The sequence below is a fragment of the Culicoides brevitarsis genome, chromosome 1 (assembly GCF_036172545.1).
Source record: "Culicoides brevitarsis isolate CSIRO-B50_1 chromosome 1, AGI_CSIRO_Cbre_v1, whole genome shotgun sequence".
Taxonomy (NCBI): domain Eukaryota; kingdom Metazoa; phylum Arthropoda; class Insecta; order Diptera; family Ceratopogonidae; genus Culicoides; species Culicoides brevitarsis.
In genome coordinates, this window is record NC_087085.1 from 23,216,696 (window position 1) to 23,233,061 (window position 16,366).

Sequence of the window (16,366 nt, forward strand, 5' to 3'; positions counted from 1 at the left end):
TTGGCCGATTCGAAATAGATTTATTATTTTGTTCCTATTTTATTCGCACTTTCAGTTGAAGTTGACGTTTAAAACATTAAGAACATGCGCTGTTTGCCTATATGTGTTTAATATGTTTGGAGTCGTTCTTTAAATGTCATCAAACTATATATATGAATTTTGCTTACCTCTTGGAATGTAGAAAACAATTAAGCAGCCCAGAAAATTAGAGAACATGGATAAAACAACAAATAATTTATATTATCAATGTTTATAGTTTGTTTACATTTTATTATTATATAAATAATTCAATTGTTTCTAAAAAAAATTAAAAAAAAAATAAATTCCTAATAATAATTTTCTATATAGCTTTAAAACATAAAATATTTATATAATTGTTAAAGTTTTGTTTCTGATACTATTGATGCTCGATTTTTTTATAAAAAAAAACTTCATAATTTTTAAAATCTTACATTGACCTATTAGAAAATGTTATGTCAAGATCAAACTGATCATCGTAAAGTTTTTTTTAACATACCTAGTATTTATGTTGTTTGCTTGAAATTTTATTAAATGTAAATAAGTTTCGTGATAATTTCTTAAGATGGCTTCCAAAATAAATTAGAAAATTGTAAAATCACTTGTTTTTATGATAAAGGCGTTGATATTGGTGAGTTGATGGAGGTTGGTAGAAGCGTTGATGCACCCAATGGATGCATTCAAGATCACTCATCGCTTCTATCATGATTTTTTTCTGCTATTTTTTTTCGATCATAAATGTGTGTTTTGATTACTATTTTTGACTTTAATGATATATTTTTACGATTTTTGATGATTCTCGATGAATCGAACAATACTTGAACTTGTTTTTAACTTGAACGCGCTCGATGAAAAAAATTTTGGAAAAAATCATTGATGTCCATCGATAAGCATTCTTGAATGCACCCATTATAAATAAAACTTTTGTATTTACACATTTCCGGTCAAAATTACATTTGATTTTTTATTTGCTTTAAAACGAAATTTCGATGATTGTTTACAGTTCAGTAAATTCGAGGTGCACTGTCTAGTTTTCTCGCTTTGTAATAAATAAGAATATACCCTCTAAAGAATCGGTACAAACTCTTAGCTTATTCTAGCTCTCTTATTAGCAAGAGGTTCATGAGAACGAATCATGTAATTTAATTGTGGTAAACATTTCAAAATATCTCGAACTTGAACAAGAGGCACACCATCAATATTAGACTTCCCACTTTCTTGTAGTGCTTGATATTGTAATCTAAAAAAAACTTATGAAACTGATTTATTTTACAAATACACGTATTCGCCTTACCTGTTACCCTTATACAGTTGTATATCCAATGTTGCTAATAATTTACGACACATATCCAATGATTGTAATGTAGGAAAAAATATGTCTTTCAAATCTGGTAACAGCATTAAATAATCTTGATGAATGTAGGCTGTCATATTAATACAAGAAACTGTAACTGATTGTATAGCGATTCTTTGAACTTTATATGCTGGGTATGACTGATATTGGGTAACTGTTTGATTACTTTCTTGTCCTTGAGAAGGATATGGGATTACTCTATAATCATTTTTGTTTTGTTGTGAATTTGAAGACGCCCTTTGTGAGATAATCGAGCCACTGTTGATGTTTCGACCATTGGTCATCGAATTAAGGCTTCTTTGCTGTTGAGGTGAGTGAGCTAAAATCAAAATTGTGTGTAATAAACCTAATATAAATGAAAACAAAAAATCTTACATGACATCGCGGCTGCCATTTGGGTCCTATAAAAAAATAACTTTTAATGTACAGTAAGGGTGTTCAAAAAACGTATCTTGTTTCGCGATTTCTCCCCCATCATTTTTATGAAAAATTTTAAAATCCTTTTTCATATTAGATGAATTAAGAAATCAAGTTTTGCTAGCTTTTTTAGCAAATGTTTTAGTTGCTTTTCAACAATTTTGACCTTTTAAACTATTTTTGAGGATATTTATTAAATAATATTTCGATTAAAAATCAAGAATTAATTAAAGAACAAAAAATAACGATCAAAAAATTTAAAAATAATTTTTTAGAAAAATTTTACAAAATATTTTTGGAAAAAGAAAAAATAGGAAATAATTCAAAATTGAAGATTTTTTTTTATTATTTTTCAATACGAATAAGTATTAAAAACAAAAAACTATATAAAATTCCTATATCTCCAATCCCCCATGGTTTTTATTTCAAAAATGTAACGCGAAACAGAAAACGTTTTTGGAACACCCTAATGTGTCTTAAATAATTCTAAATAAATAATCTTTTTTTCTCTTACATATGAGCAGCAGCTGATTGGCTTTGGTTGGTCCTGACTAAAGGTGGCGGTGCTTGAGAAGAATTCCTCGAAATTTGATTTGATTGCGCGTTGTATGTTCCATATGGAGTAGATAGTAAGTTTTGCATTTGGTTTCTATTTTGTAATGTTGAGTTATATGGTGACCTTTGCTGCTAAAAATATTTTTTAAATATTCTATTATTGTACAGGAGTATTCTTTAAAATTTATCTAGTATCCTAGTACCTGAGCCATTCTAGAAGATATTACTTGTTGCCGCAACAATGGATCAATATCTGTCCAACCATTTGTTAGGGCCTAATTAAAGTTAAAATTTATCAATATTAATGTGCATTCTTTTTGACTTCAAACTTTGTTTTAGGGACGAAAAAACATTCAAATGATTCAAATACATGATTCTGATTTAAATATGAGGAAATGTTCATTTAATGAAATTTGGATTCATTTGAACTCAACTTCTTTTTACGTTTTCGCTCATTCATCTATCATTTTTCATTTATTAGTATTTAATATTGTACTAAAAAAATTACGGTAGTAAGTTGTAGGAAAAGTTTATAATTATTATCCACAAAAAGCCCAACATCAAATGTACTGACGTGGCAAGGGGGGATCGAGGGGGGGGGGAGGTGGCATGGGGGGCAGTTGCCCCCCCCCTTTCAGCTCAAAATATACTAAAAATCACAAAAAATACCTAAAAATTGATAAAAAAAAAGACCTGAAAATTGACTAAAAAGACTATTTTAATTAGATTTGCCCCCCCCTCTTTCAGCTCGAAATGTACTAAAAGTTACAAAAATGACAAAAAAGACAATTTTTTATTTTTTGCCCCCCCTTCTCCCTGGATCCGCCCTTGTGACGTGGAGATAAATATAAAATTATCGTCAACATGCTAAATAATCAAGTTTTAAATAACATGATTTTTAATACATATTTTTTCTCCCTTTTTTTATATACCTATGAAATATTGCAAAATAAAATAAAATAATAATACAAAACTAAACAAATGCGAAGCTACTGAGAATAAAATGATATCAACTTAAATTTATAAAATCTTACTCTAACTGCTTCTGCTATGTCCACTGAATTTCGTATTGTTTGACCGGTTCGAGTAAGTGGGTTTGAGTTTTGATGACATATTTGGACGTTTTTTCGCTGATTAGTAACGTTTGCTTTAGATTGTGATGGAATTACTTTTGGTGGTGGCTGTGCAGGTTGTCTAGTCCAGTGAATAATATTGGACGGAGTTTTTGAACCAAGTAATAACTGAGTATCTACAACTTTGCTTGGCCAATAATCTTCAAACTCCGTTCCGGGAGGAAAATATCCCTTAATATCTGTTAAACTAATGACTGCTACTGAATCACTTGCAAACAACTCATTTCTTATTCCCTGCACTTTACAACAAAATTTCAAGTAAGATAAATCCCAACCGGACAAATAGTCAGCCTTCTGTTTCAAGTTGTCTGTCTCTCCTTCAAAGTAAAAAAGAGGTACCATTTTTTGATCTTCGCGAATTGTATATGGGACTACTGATTCCTTATTTATTCTGATAAAGCCACACTTTTCATTCGCAGTATGGCTACCCATCAAAAGCTTTCGATGACAAACGTCTAAGAATTCGTGGAATTTTGTTGCATCATTCAACCGCACCACGAGATCTTTGACAGTAAAGGGGTCTCTTCCAAATTGCAAATCACAGTGCTTTTGATTAATTTCATTGAGTAAACGACTTTCAATTTCTGTGATATAATAGCTTCTCACACATGTACAGCTATAAATATCCTGATGAAGACTGTTTAAAAACTTATTTAGTAGTTTACTTTCAACCATTCTGACAGCACAATACTTTTCTGACTGGCGAAATATGTAAGGAATAAAAACTTTGTTGTTGTTTTGAAATGAAGTCCATCCTGTTCGATTGGTAATATAAAAATAAAATTATAATTTGGTTTACTTTGCTTTTGTTTTCATTGAAAAACCCACCAAAATGTCCTTTTTGACTTTCCTCGTCTTTCTTATCGTCAACAATCTCATTTGTGTCACAAGATTTACTACTACTTGGATGTTGCTGTTCAAGTAAATTTTGCTTTTGACTCCTTGTTAGGTAACTCAATATATTAGTCTGGCCACCAGGAGGTAGAACAGGACTTGGTGCCTGTGTATTTCTTTGAGTGGATTGTTGAATTTTCGCCATTTGCTGCTTATGTTGTTCAGACATTTTAGCAGCCATTTCTCGTATTTCAGCCTCATCCGGGCGTTCCTGTAAAAATCGTCAAATATTTAGTATTTTATCACTTGAAAGAATATTTGTCTAATGTTAAAATTATTTACCTTTTTCACTTCTAGATTGGATATCATAATTAGTTATACGTTTTCTGAAAATGACATTTAATATTAAAAAAAAGAAAATAGACTTTAATTTTTTATTTTTGTCGCACATAATGCTTGATTGAAGTTAACATTACCTAAGTAATTTTGAGAATTTCCTTTAGTTTATATCACTAACTTTCATTAAAAACGATGAATATTTATTCATTCCTGGGACTTAAATCCAAGAGACGAAATAAAAGCAAAACTTTCAAACTGTAAGTATATAAAATTCAGGGAATGTTACTGTATGCACTTTCACGTTATTTAAATAACTCTGAATGGCATACTTCAAAAATTAAGTATGAAAATGTTTATAAATAAATTTTATTAATCATTTCTATTAAAATACTGGAAATTTTTATCAGAATTTTTAAAATTATTATGTTTATAAGTCATCATTCTTTTTCGCACAGCAATAAAATGAAATACTTGTTTGACCCCAACAAGAAGAGACTTCAATTGAATAGGCCACTATATAGTTGAACATTTAAAATGGCAGTACTTGTATACATATGTAGGTAGTCTTTATGAACAAAATACTTTATGTACATTATTTTAGAGTTTTGCAAAACATGAAATTGTTTCTAAATAGAGTTACATTCAATATAGATTTTAACGATAAGTATTATTTATATCGTGTTATTATTTATATAAGTATTATATATATGTATTTTGTTTCGAACAATCAGGTAGTCTTGATAGGCCATTTTTTATCCACAATTTCGTATTTTGCATGATGCTAGCGATAAATACACAAGCAGTTAAACAAAATTTTGTGTATTGGAACGTAATGAGACATATGTAAATAAGAAAACAAATATTTTAAAAGTAATTTATTTTTCTGATTATTTAACCACATCCATTTTTAAAAAATCATCATGTTTCTTAGAAAGTTCCTAGAAACCTACTTAATATTTAATTTTAAATTATCTTTATAAAAATATACAAATATTTTATTATCTTTCGATTCTTAGGAATCCTGTTGTCGTTTTCATTTAACATTAGATAAAAAAAATAATATTGAAACTAGAAAAAAATGTATAAATTGAAAATATTTTTAGTTGTAATGAAGAACGACATACGATATGCGGTATTAATTTGAAATATAAAAAAAAAAAACACAGGTGACACACATTTTTTCTTCCAAATGGCATAAAAAATGATATGAAAATAAATTTAAATAAATATGTTTTCCTAAATTTCGTGTGAGACGAAAGAAAATGGTAAAAATTGTATTTGATAATTTCATAAAATATTTCATGTTACCTAAAACCGTTGTGACAAACACATACCGTTATCTTTCAAAAAAATAAAAATAAATAAATAATAATTCAAAGATTATGAATGGTGGACGTTTCAATGATAACCAAGAAACTTTTCTAATTTAATACAATGAAACTTCAGATCGTTAGCAGTGAAAAATTAACCAAAAATCTTTGTTTCTCCTGCCTTACTTTATATTTTTAGAAGGCAAATATTTAAATTATATGATAAATTATATCAAACCATGTAGAACTTCTGATATCATGCAGGTCTCAAAATAACGCAATTATTTTATAACGAATAACTTGAAGATCATAGTAGTTGTTAAATTCTTTTAGGGTTTTCTTTCTTGTGTATCTGCATAGATTCAGCAGTAAGGAGAGGTAAAGAGAAAGTACGCTGTAGAAATGCAGCAGACTCAAAGATAGGCTCTTTTTGCGGTTTTCGCTTAATAACTTTTCAAATTTAAAACTTAGATATTTTTTCACAAAGACAATTTTGTTCGTCTTCTACCTTTCCAACCGTCGACACCTCAATCATCAAAATCAGTTAAAACGTAACAGAGATAAGCTGTGTAGAGGTTTTTAGCCCGTTTAGAGCCTAAAAACTGTTTTTGCGCCTTAACGGGGGTAAAAATTTCAGATGGAATTCATTCAAAAAAGTTAATACAATATGTATTGTATATAAATAACGTTAAATTATTCATTTACCTTTTATGCATTTACCTTTGTGGAATAAATTGTATTTATTTATTTGTATTTAAATATAAATAACATTGTATCATTTTCAGTCTTCTCAAAAACACAGATTTCTTTGACAGTTGTTACAAAGTCAATTCCATAAGAAAAGAAAAAATATTATTTGAACACTTATAGAAAAATTATTACTCACAAAGAATATAGGAAATAAGTTTTAAGCAAATTCAATTTGGAGGAGGTACACTAGCTTTATTAAAACACGTATAAAATTCAAGCTTTTGGAATAATTGAAAAATAAAAGAAAAATATGCGTCCCTTTGTTATTAAAAACTTTGACGTCTTCAATATGATGTTTTAATTTTTTTCTAAAGTAATCGAAAAATTTCTATTCTTGAAATTATTAGTTTCATCATAAATTATTTAATATTAATAAATAATAGTAAAAGCGTATGCTACTTTTTAGTGAAATAAAAATAAAAAAACAAACAATTTTTTTTTGCAAATTCAATGCAATTGATTTATTTTATTTTTATGTATGTATTTCCATTATGTAAAAAAAATAAAAACATAAATTTTATGATTCAAATATTATTTTTTTGGTTTATCATTTAGATTTTGAACGAAATGGATTCAGATATTGATAGCTATGCTGATGAAAATGATTCTGGAAATGTATCAACTGATGACGATAATTTTGCAATGGATGTCGATATTAATAATACTCGACAACAAGTAGACTTGGAGAGTTATCCGTATGAAGTTCTGACAACTGAAGATATCGTACGACATATGGTAGATTGTATCAAAGAAGTGAATACTGTCGTTGAGGTTTGTCTCTTTAAATTTGTAATTTCTATAATAATAATATTTTTATATCTTAGATTCCAGCTACAACCACGAGAATTTTATTGAATCACTTTAAGTGGGATAAAGAAAAATTAATGGAACGATTTTATGATGGAGATCAAGAAAAACTGTTTAAAGATGCTCGCGTTATAAATCCATTTAATAAACCTATATATACTCCAAAACCAAAGGTACAAAATATTAACAAAAACAAGTTATCTTATTCAAAAATATATTTATTTTATACATGTTTTGTGTTTTGTAAAGTTTGTGACTTATCTTTCTTTTAAGATACAGAAACTTGGTATTGAAGAATGTGAAATTTGCTTCGCATCTTATCCATCCAATGTAAGTCCAAATAACAGTTGTTATTAACTTTTAAGTACATATTTTTAAAGTTATTGTAAAAAAATATACAGATGATGACGGGTCTCGCTTGTGGACATCGTTTTTGTATATCTTGTTGGTGCGAATATCTAACAACCAAAATTCTAGAAGAGGGTCTAGGGCAATCGATTGCCTGTGCTGCACATGATTGTGATATTTTAGTGGATGACGTAACTGTTATGACTCTTGTTACGGATCAACGTGTAAAATCAAGATATCAAAAAACTGTTACGAATAGCTTTGTTGAGGTAAGTTTGAGTCATTTTCTTGACCAAATACAATTTTCTTAAATGTCAATGCAGTGCAACAGATTGCTTCGATGGTGCCCTTCTGCCGATTGCAATAATGCCATTAAAGTGCAATATGTCGATCCTAGACCTGTAAAGTGTACTTGTGGACATACATTTTGCTTTGAGTGCGGTGAAAATTGGCATGATCCTGTCCAATGTCGATTGCTTAAAAAATGGATAAAAAAATGTGATGATGATTCTGAAACATCCAATTGGATAGCAGCTAATACGAAAGAATGTCCAAAATGTAATGTTACGATTGAAAAAGATGGAGGATGTAATCATATGGTTAGTACGATTTATGACCTAAAAAATTTTTCCCATCCTATATTTAAAAAATTCCTACCTACGTAAGTTTATGTTTAAAAAAATAAAAATTGTTCATAAAAGAGTTTTAGACTTCTTAATTTATTTTTTATGTTTATTTTAGGTCTGTAAGAATCAAAATTGTAAATTTGATTTTTGCTGGGTGTGCCTTTCTAGTTGGGAGCCACACGGAGCTTCCTGGTACAACTGTAACCGTTACGACGAGGAGGAAGCACGCGCAGGTAATCTAACACTTTGATTTTTTACATTATTTGCATACATTTAATTATTTGTAGCACGAGATGCCCAGGAAAAGCTCAGATCATCACTGGCAAGATATCTTCACTTTTACAATCGTTATATGAATCATATGCAATCGTTAAAATTTGAACACAAACTCTACGCATCCGTAAAAGCAAAAATGGAGGAAATGCAGCAACATAATATGTCATGGATTGAGGTAATAGAAATTCGCCATATTTTCCATTTAATATTTTTTTACCGCATTTCGAAAAATGCAGTATTAAACTCGACTAGTTGTGTGTGTGTGTCATGAAGTTCTGTGGGCAGTCCCTTGGGCTGTGAGGTGTATGGAAGAGGCATAAGGAGTACGAAGTTGTAAATTGAGGACAAAAAAGCGAAAGTATGCAACATCGAAATGCGGTTTTCTTTTAGGCGACTACTTTTTCTATTTAGTTTTTTCTATGAATTTCTATGTTTTAATTAAATTATATTGATATTAAATTATGTTTTTTCGTATACAAGGTACAATTTTTGAGGAAAGCTGTAGATATTCTATGTTTATGTCGCCAGACATTGATGTATACTTATGTGTTTGCTTACTACTTGCGAAAGAACAACCAATCTATGATTTTCGAAGATAATCAGAAAGATTTAGAATCAGCTACTGAAAAGTTATCGGAATATTTAGAACGCGATATAACATCTGAAAATTTGGCTGACATAAAACAAAAGGTGCAAGATAAATACAGGTATGCATAAACATTATTTTAATATTATTTACTTTACTTTATTACTTTATTTAATATTCAACATTATTTTTTTTATAGATACTGTGAAAAACGTAGAAAAGTTTTATTGGATCACGTACATGAAGGATATGAAAAGGACTGGTGGGAGTACTCTGATTTATAATAAATTCAAATTCTATGTACATTTTATTTTTATTTAAAGAGCATATATCACTTTCTTAGAAGAAATAAATTTAAAATCTTGAAATTAACAATACTTCAAGTGTTTTTATTTTTAACAACCAAAAGAACTATATTATCAACGCGATTTTCAATAAAAACAAAATCGAATGTGATGAAGTATGTACATAATAAATCTGAGACGCCAAACTTGGATAATTTACACAAAACTTCTCCATGCAATGTCCCAAGTTTTCTGTTTTAAAAGCTATTCATTTACCTAACTAAAACCTATTTAAAGTCATTCTTAACACATCACAAATTTTTTATTAATTTTAAGTTTGCATTGATTGATTGAGTTTATTTTGATTTAATTTAAATATAATTAGTGTTTTTATATGGAATTCTTAAATAAATTTCATTCAGGTATTTATGATAAATAGCTAAAAACCAATTAATACCTAGTTATCAACCGAATTTTTGAATTGGACATTAATTTGAACCCAGTGGGTATTCATTTAGGCCATAAATCAGTGACATTAAGTTAAGAAATCATGCTTTCCAGAAAATTACTAAAATTAACTGTTTTACAGAAGTTTAATTCAATAAGATCAGTGCACAGAAATGTATATGCAGTGCATTCGAACTTTAAGATTTTTCGATATACATCAAATAAAATAATAAATGTAGAACACGAAAGACCCATTGCTTTTCTAAATTTTAGAGGGTATTGCAGTAAAAATAATACAAATGAAAATGAAGATGTATACCAAAACTTGCCCGCAACAGTTGCCATTCCTGAGGTTTGGCCTCATGTGCCAGTCATTGCGATGAAGCGTAATCCTGTTTTTCCGCGATTCATGAAAATTTTGGAGGTGGGAGAGAAAAATATTTGATGACATTTATAATCACACTTATTTACAAGATTTATTTTGTTCGCAGATCACAAATCCATTATTAATCGATCTACTACGAAGAAAAATCAAGTTAAATCAACCATATGTAGGAATATTTTTAAAAAAAGATGACAATAACGATGAAGAAATTGTTGAATCTTTGGATGATATATATGATATTGGTACATTTGCTCAGGTTCAAGAAATGCAAGATCTTGGCGACAAGTTAAGAATTGTGGTAACAGCTCATAGGCGAATACGAGCTACGAGTCAAATGTTTGAAACAATCGACGATCTAGATAGAAAAGGTAAGTACAAAGGTAATTTGAGGAAGAATTTGAAAGGAAGAACTTGAACATATTTAGAAGTAATAATTAGATACCCAACGTTTAAAACTCAAATTAAAATAACAACAGATGAGACACATGCTGATAAGCGAAGGCGAAAACATCGCTTACGTAACCAACATAATACAATGAACGAAGAAACTCGCCAAAATACTAACAAAAACAAAAGAGAAGGAGATCATATTGCAACTCCATTATTGATGGTAAATGTAGAAAATGTAAAACATGATGAATACAAGCAAACAGAGGAAATAAAAGCTCTAACTCAAGAAGTCATTAAAACTATTCGAGATATTATTACAATGAACCCGCTGTATCGTGAAAGTCTTCAACAAATGCTCCATCAAAATCAACGGGTAGTAGATAACCCAGTGTATTTATGTGATTTGGGTGCTTCTCTAAGCGCAGCTGAGCCTAATGAGTTACAAGCTATTTTAGAAGAAATGGATGTAAGTCAAATTGCGACAGTGTTGATATTTATTTTACCCTCTAAATTTATTACATATTACCCATTATTATTTTTTTTACAGATATCAAAACGTTTGTTTTTGTCCCTGTCATTGTTAAAAAAAGAGCTTGAGTTGTCAAAATTGCAAGCTAAAATAGGGAGAGAGGTTGAAGAAAAAGTTAAACAACAGCACAAAAAGTATATATTACAAGAACAGTTAAAAGCAATAAAAAAAGAACTGGGAATTGAAAAGGTAAATATAAAAGTAATTTTCTTCAGAAGGAAGTATTCGCAGAATTATTATTATTATTATTTTTTTAAATGAATGGTAAGGATGACAAAGATGCCATTGCGGAAAAATATAGGGAAAAAATCAAAGACAAAAATTTACCGCAGCCGATAATGGAGGTTATTGAAGAGGAGTTGAAAAAACTAAACTTTCTTGAAAATCATAGTTCAGAGTTTAAGTAAGTATTCTTTTCCAACTTGTAAGTAAATCTAAATTTAACGATTAAATTGTATGTATTTTATTTTTATAACAAAATAGTGTGACACGAAACTATTTGGATTGGCTTACCGTATTACCTTGGGGAATAATGAGTAAAGAAAACTTAGATATAGAGGAAGCTACAAAAATTTTAGATGATGACCATTATGGAATGGAAGATATAAAAAAAAGAATTTTGGAGTTCATTGCTGTCAGCCAACTTAAGGGAAGCACTCAGGGAAAAATAATGTGTTTCCACGGGCCTCCAGGTTAGAAACGCTCAATGAGGTTATTTCAAAAAAATAATATTAATAATAATTTATGGCCTAATTAATTTTAGGTGTTGGAAAAACAAGTATAGCTAAAAGTATTGCTCGTGCCCTCAACCGAGAATACTTTAGATTTTCTGTGGGAGGGATGACGGATGTGGCAGAAATAAAAGGTCACCGAAGAACATATGTAGGAGCGATGCCTGGAAAGATTATACAATGTTTAAAGAAAACTAAAACTTCAAATCCTTTAGTTTTAATCGACGAAGTAGACAAAATTGGAAAGTAAAGTATAAAATATATAAATGATTGAGTGCTTACAAATAATTATTTACATTCAAGGGGTTATCAAGGAGATCCTAGTTCAGCTCTATTAGAACTTCTAGATCCAGAACAAAATACAAATTTTTTAGACCACTACCTAGATGTTCCAGTTGATCTGTCAAAAGTTTTATTTATATGTACAGCAAATGTTATTGATACTATTCCAGAACCGCTTCGAGATAGAATGGAAATGATTGAAATGGCTGGATATGTGGAAGAAGAGAAAATTTCGATTGCTAAACAATATTTAGTTCCGCAAGCGCGATCGGACTGTGGTTTGAATGTTGATCAAATCAAAATTTCTGATAACACTTTGTCAATCCTAATCAAAAACTACTGCCGTGAATCTGGTGTACGAAATTTGCAAAAACAAATCGAAAAAATTATTCGAAAAGTTGCTTTTAAAATAGTCAAAAAAGAAATCGAAACAATGGAAATTAAGCCAGACCTTTTGAATGAGCTATTAGGAAAACCAGTTTTCACCCGTGATAGAATGTTCACAGGACAAACACCTGTTGGGGTTTGTATGGGTTTAGCTTGGACATCTCATGGAGGTTCAACATTATACATCGAAACAGCTAAGAGGAAAACTACAACCAATAATGAAAATAGCGATGGTACTTTGGAGGTAACAGGAAATTTGGGTGATGTTATGAAGGAATCGGCAAGAATTTCATTAACAGTTGCTAGGAATTTCATTAAAGAAAAATGTAATAATAACTTTTTGGAAGTAAACCATATCCATTTACATGTTCCTGAAGGTGCAACACCAAAAGATGGACCCAGTGCTGGAATTGTCAGTAAAATTTGTTAGTTGTTTTGTTTTAAGATTTTATCCATTATTTTTATTTTTAGACCATTGTGACTGCATTGTTATCCCTCGCTAAAAATCAACCTATCAAGAACGATGTCGCTATGACGTAAGCTTTTCATTTTAAATGTAGTACTTAGGCCGTTCCAAATTTATTTCGAACTTTTTTTTCAAAATGGGAGGGGGGCTTAAAAAATGATTTGAACACTTGAAGGGTAAATGTGATTAATCGCACATATGCATTTTTTTTGGCAAATTGAGTTAAAAATTAGAAAATATGCAGAAAGACGAGTACTTTCAGATAAATTGAGAAATTTTCAAAAAATGTTTTATCGCAATGTGCCAGATCGTACATATGCTTGAAATTTTAAATAATGCGATAAATCGCACATATGCTCGCATAAAATTAGGATAGAGTAGCTCAGATGCTTATATTTTACAGATTTAGGATGAAAAATCTATTTTTACAGTTAGCCAAAAGTTCAAAATATACATTAAGGCGAAAATTTCGAATGCTCACTGGGTCAGAAGTCTAAAATTTGTATATGGGCTCCAAACTTCAAAATGTGCACTAAGTCAACATTTTAAGATGTGCATTGGGGTAAATAAATGTTAAAAATGTCATCAGGGACAAAAATATTTGAAGTTATAAAATGAATAACGAAATCTTGGTGAAAAATCATCATGCATATGTGTCATTTATCACATCATTCTGTTTTGAACAATGAGTTAAATCGCACATATGCATTATTTTCCTTTTTCTCGGCTATAAGGTTCGTAGAAAGGAAAAAATGAAACACAGCAAAACTTAGTAGTCATAATGCTTAACAAATCGTGAAAGAACGAAAACTCTATGATATTGATATTCACTTTTATTTTTGATTTACACTTAAAATCGATTTTTCTCAGTTTGCCAAAAATAATGTATTAATAATGTTTAATGTATTACTTATTTGAAATTGATTTCAGAGCAATTCAACTAAAAAATTGAAAAATAATTTTTCATAAAAAAAAATTTGAAAACATACCAAATTTCAATGATTTAAAAAAAAAAATTAAAGAAGAATATTGAAAAATCCCTGAAAAATAATGAAAATAGACAAAAAAAACGGTAATTTTTGATGAATTTTTAAACTTTTATAGTTTGCCCTATTGGATTTTTGACTTTTGGAATTGAAATGAGACAAAAAGTTTAAAAAAGAAAATTTGGACCGACCATTATAATAATCCAAAAATCTTTTAATTTGAAACATCCTAACTTTTTATCATAATGTTTTTTTAGAGGTGAAATTTCGTTGACCGGTAAAATACTTCCAGTAGGTGGTATAAAAGAAAAAACAATAGCTGCTAAAAGAAGTGGAATCAGATGTCTAATTTTGCCAGAAGAAAACAAAAAAGATTTTTCAGATTTACCTGAATTTATCAAAAGTGATTTAACAGTTCATTATGTCAGTGACTATCATCAAGTATATGATTTACTTTTTTGATTGGAAATTGCTAAAAATCAATAAATAAAAAAGATTCTAGTAAAATTAACAAACATTTTATTTAAATTAAAATCATAAAATTTCTCAAAATGGAAAATCGGACACTATAAATGATAGATTTAAAAAAAAAATTAACATGTATTTTTTATACAAAATTGATTTAATCGTAGTACAAAATTGTTGCAAAAATCGCTCATTTCTTCCATCAAGATTTTTTTCTGCAATATTTTTTCCATCATAAATTTGTTTTTTGATGAATAGTTTTGACTTTTATGACATATTTTGATCTTTTATGATTGCCTAATCGAACAATCTATTTTATTTACTTTGAACGCGTTAGATTTGGAAAAAAAATTTGATTTCCATCGATGAGCGTTCTCGAATGCACCTAATTGTAAATATTTCTTATGAAGACTTTTAATATTTTATTTTTTGTGAATAGCGTTTTTTGCTTCCGGCGTTATTTTGTTTGTTTATTTTAACCGTGAATATATGTATATTATTTTTGTAAGGGTGTTTCAAAAAAGTTTTCTGTTTCGCGTTACATTTTTAAAATGGGGGGATGGCGAATATAGAAATTTTACACAGATTTTCGTTTTTATTACTACATATTTAACGTATACGTAAGAAAAAAATACATCATATAAATAAAATTCATTTTGATAACATATTCCATGGATTCGTCATTCAAGCTTTTCAAATTCTCTAGATATTAAAGTTGACACAGGTAGGTCATCGGAGAAATGCCATTTATATTTACATCATGGCCTTTGTTCTGCCTTGTTGAGTTCTCAATCGATTCAAAGTACACCATTGATGCCTTTGGAGATCAAATTTATCGTTTCGGTTCGAGCCAAATTCGAAAAATTGATACCCGAAAAAAGTAAGACCGGAAGTCTTCCATCTTTCTTTTCATTTGTCATTCAAAGAGAAATTTTGAGTTGAAAGTCTTTCAACCAATTTCAACGTAGGGCTTCGCGATTTCAATTGGTGATAGGGAGCAGTCTGTAAATCGAAAGTAAGGTGCCTTCCTTGTGATTGAATGATTTTCACGAATTCTCGAGTTCTGGTGACGAAGATCTGATGGTGCAATGTCGTAGAGTGCTGGTAACCATTTAAGAGGATTGGATCGAACGTACCAGATGTCAGACATAAAGTCGTGTTCAGTTGCGTGTCAACAAGTTTCGTATGTGTACTATTCAACCAGACAGGAGCACAGTATTCACCTGCTGAGTGAAACCGGCTTGGTTTTAAACGCCATTTCCCATGTCATTGGTGAGACTTGTTTCGATTGCAGCAAAATATTTCTTCTGTATTGCTAATGCAATATCATGATCATAAATAAACTTTCTTGCAGATGTTAATGGCAAGTCAGTCAAATAGAGGTTAAAAAATAGCGGAGACAAAATCTCCCTTGTGGCAGTAAATACATCATTCAGTTTTATCAAGCTACTTGAATCGTCATTCAAAAATACATACTTGAAAAATTCTATCACCGAGCATGTTTCATATAAGATCACATAAGGTGAGACATGGGATAATCTTCAGGAATTTATACAATAAACCTTTCTTCCACACGGTGTGAAAGGCAGCTTGTTAACCTCACAAAAACAACGCCAGACTGAAGTCTTCTGTCGTCTTTTTTCTGGAAGCCGTCTTCTATA

General features: G+C 29.7%; 3 protein-coding genes across 7 annotated transcripts; 2 read left to right on the forward strand and 1 right to left on the reverse strand.

Moving 5' to 3' along the window:
* Positions 1 to 398: 398 nt before the first annotated feature.
* LOC134832077 (uncharacterized) lies at positions 399 to 4,917 on the reverse strand. 2 transcript variants are annotated; one of them, XM_063845985.1, is made up of 9 exons: positions 4,788 to 4,917; positions 4,654 to 4,697; positions 4,306 to 4,582; positions 3,379 to 4,232; positions 2,548 to 2,619; positions 2,304 to 2,473; positions 1,748 to 1,773; positions 1,313 to 1,691; positions 399 to 1,258 (listed from the first exon to the last, which is right to left on the reverse strand). In XM_063845985.1, exons 2-9 carry the CDS (start codon positions 4,678 to 4,680, stop codon positions 1,105 to 1,107), a joined length of 1,959 nt encoding a protein of 652 aa, XP_063702055.1. In that variant the 5' UTR covers positions 4,681 to 4,697; positions 4,788 to 4,917; the 3' UTR covers positions 399 to 1,104. The 2 variants fall into 2 exon arrangements, with proteins under 2 accessions (XP_063702055.1, XP_063702049.1); XM_063845979.1 differs by having other exon boundaries at positions 2,304 to 2,476.
* Positions 4,918 to 6,753: 1,836 nt separating this feature from the next.
* LOC134828048 (E3 ubiquitin-protein ligase ariadne-1) lies at positions 6,754 to 9,730 on the forward strand. Of its 2 annotated transcripts, none has more exons than XM_063840995.1 (10): positions 6,754 to 6,891; positions 7,266 to 7,481; positions 7,535 to 7,690; positions 7,767 to 7,847; positions 7,919 to 8,134; positions 8,189 to 8,464; positions 8,607 to 8,724; positions 8,779 to 8,942; positions 9,248 to 9,474; positions 9,553 to 9,730. In XM_063840995.1, the coding sequence occupies exons 2-10, from the start codon at positions 7,278 to 7,280 to the stop codon at positions 9,635 to 9,637; spliced, it is 1,527 nt and encodes a 508-aa protein (XP_063697065.1). In that variant the 5' UTR covers positions 6,754 to 6,891; positions 7,266 to 7,277; the 3' UTR covers positions 9,638 to 9,730. The 2 variants fall into 2 exon arrangements, with proteins under 2 accessions (XP_063697065.1, XP_063697066.1); XM_063840996.1 differs by having other exon boundaries at positions 7,791 to 7,847.
* A 447-nt stretch (positions 9,731 to 10,177) lies between these two features.
* On the forward strand, positions 10,178 to 14,785 carry LOC134837301 (lon protease homolog, mitochondrial). 3 transcript variants are annotated; one of them, XM_063852673.1, is made up of 10 exons: positions 10,178 to 10,508; positions 10,576 to 10,837; positions 10,895 to 11,325; positions 11,407 to 11,577; positions 11,658 to 11,791; positions 11,872 to 12,080; positions 12,152 to 12,365; positions 12,423 to 13,200; positions 13,260 to 13,324; positions 14,498 to 14,785. In XM_063852673.1, the coding sequence occupies exons 1-10, from the start codon at positions 10,188 to 10,190 to the stop codon at positions 14,700 to 14,702; spliced, it is 2,790 nt and encodes a 929-aa protein (XP_063708743.1). In that variant the 5' UTR covers positions 10,178 to 10,187; the 3' UTR covers positions 14,703 to 14,785. The 3 variants fall into 3 exon arrangements, with proteins under 3 accessions (XP_063708743.1, XP_063708750.1, XP_063708758.1); XM_063852680.1 differs by having other exon boundaries at positions 10,898 to 11,325; XM_063852688.1 differs by having other exon boundaries at positions 10,946 to 11,325; positions 14,498 to 14,783.
* Positions 14,786 to 16,366: the final 1,581 nt, after the last annotated feature.

Excerpts from the sequence above, each read along its gene's own strand:
- LOC134837301 (XM_063852673.1), top strand. The coding sequence starts at position 10,188 with ATGCTTTCCAGAAAATTACTAAAATTAACTGTTTTACAGAAGTTTAAT. Across the intron at positions 11,578-11,657 it reads AAGAACTGGGAATTGAAAAG|GATGACAAAGATGCCATTGC; the intron begins GTAAATATAAAA and ends ATGAATGGTAAG. Across the intron at positions 12,081-12,151 it reads GTGTTTCCACGGGCCTCCAG|GTGTTGGAAAAACAAGTATA; the intron begins GTTAGAAACGCT and ends AATTAATTTTAG.
- LOC134828048 (XM_063840995.1), top strand. The coding sequence starts at position 7,278 with ATGGATTCAGATATTGATAGCTATGCTGATGAAAATGATTCTGGAAAT. Across the intron at positions 7,691-7,766 it reads TATATACTCCAAAACCAAAG|TTTGTGACTTATCTTTCTTT; the intron begins GTACAAAATATT and ends TGTTTTGTAAAG. Across the intron at positions 8,465-8,606 it reads ATGGAGGATGTAATCATATG|GTCTGTAAGAATCAAAATTG; the intron begins GTTAGTACGATT and ends TGTTTATTTTAG.
- LOC134832077 (XM_063845979.1), bottom strand. The coding sequence starts at position 4,680 with ATGATATCCAATCTAGAAGTGAAAAAG. Across the intron at positions 2,477-2,547 it reads TATCTTCTAGAATGGCTCAG|CAGCAAAGGTCACCATATAA; the intron begins GTACTAGGATAC and ends AAATATTTTTAG. Across the intron at positions 1,692-1,747 it reads AATGGCAGCCGCGATGTCAT|CTCACTCACCTCAACAGCAA; the intron begins GTAAGATTTTTT and ends TTTTGATTTTAG.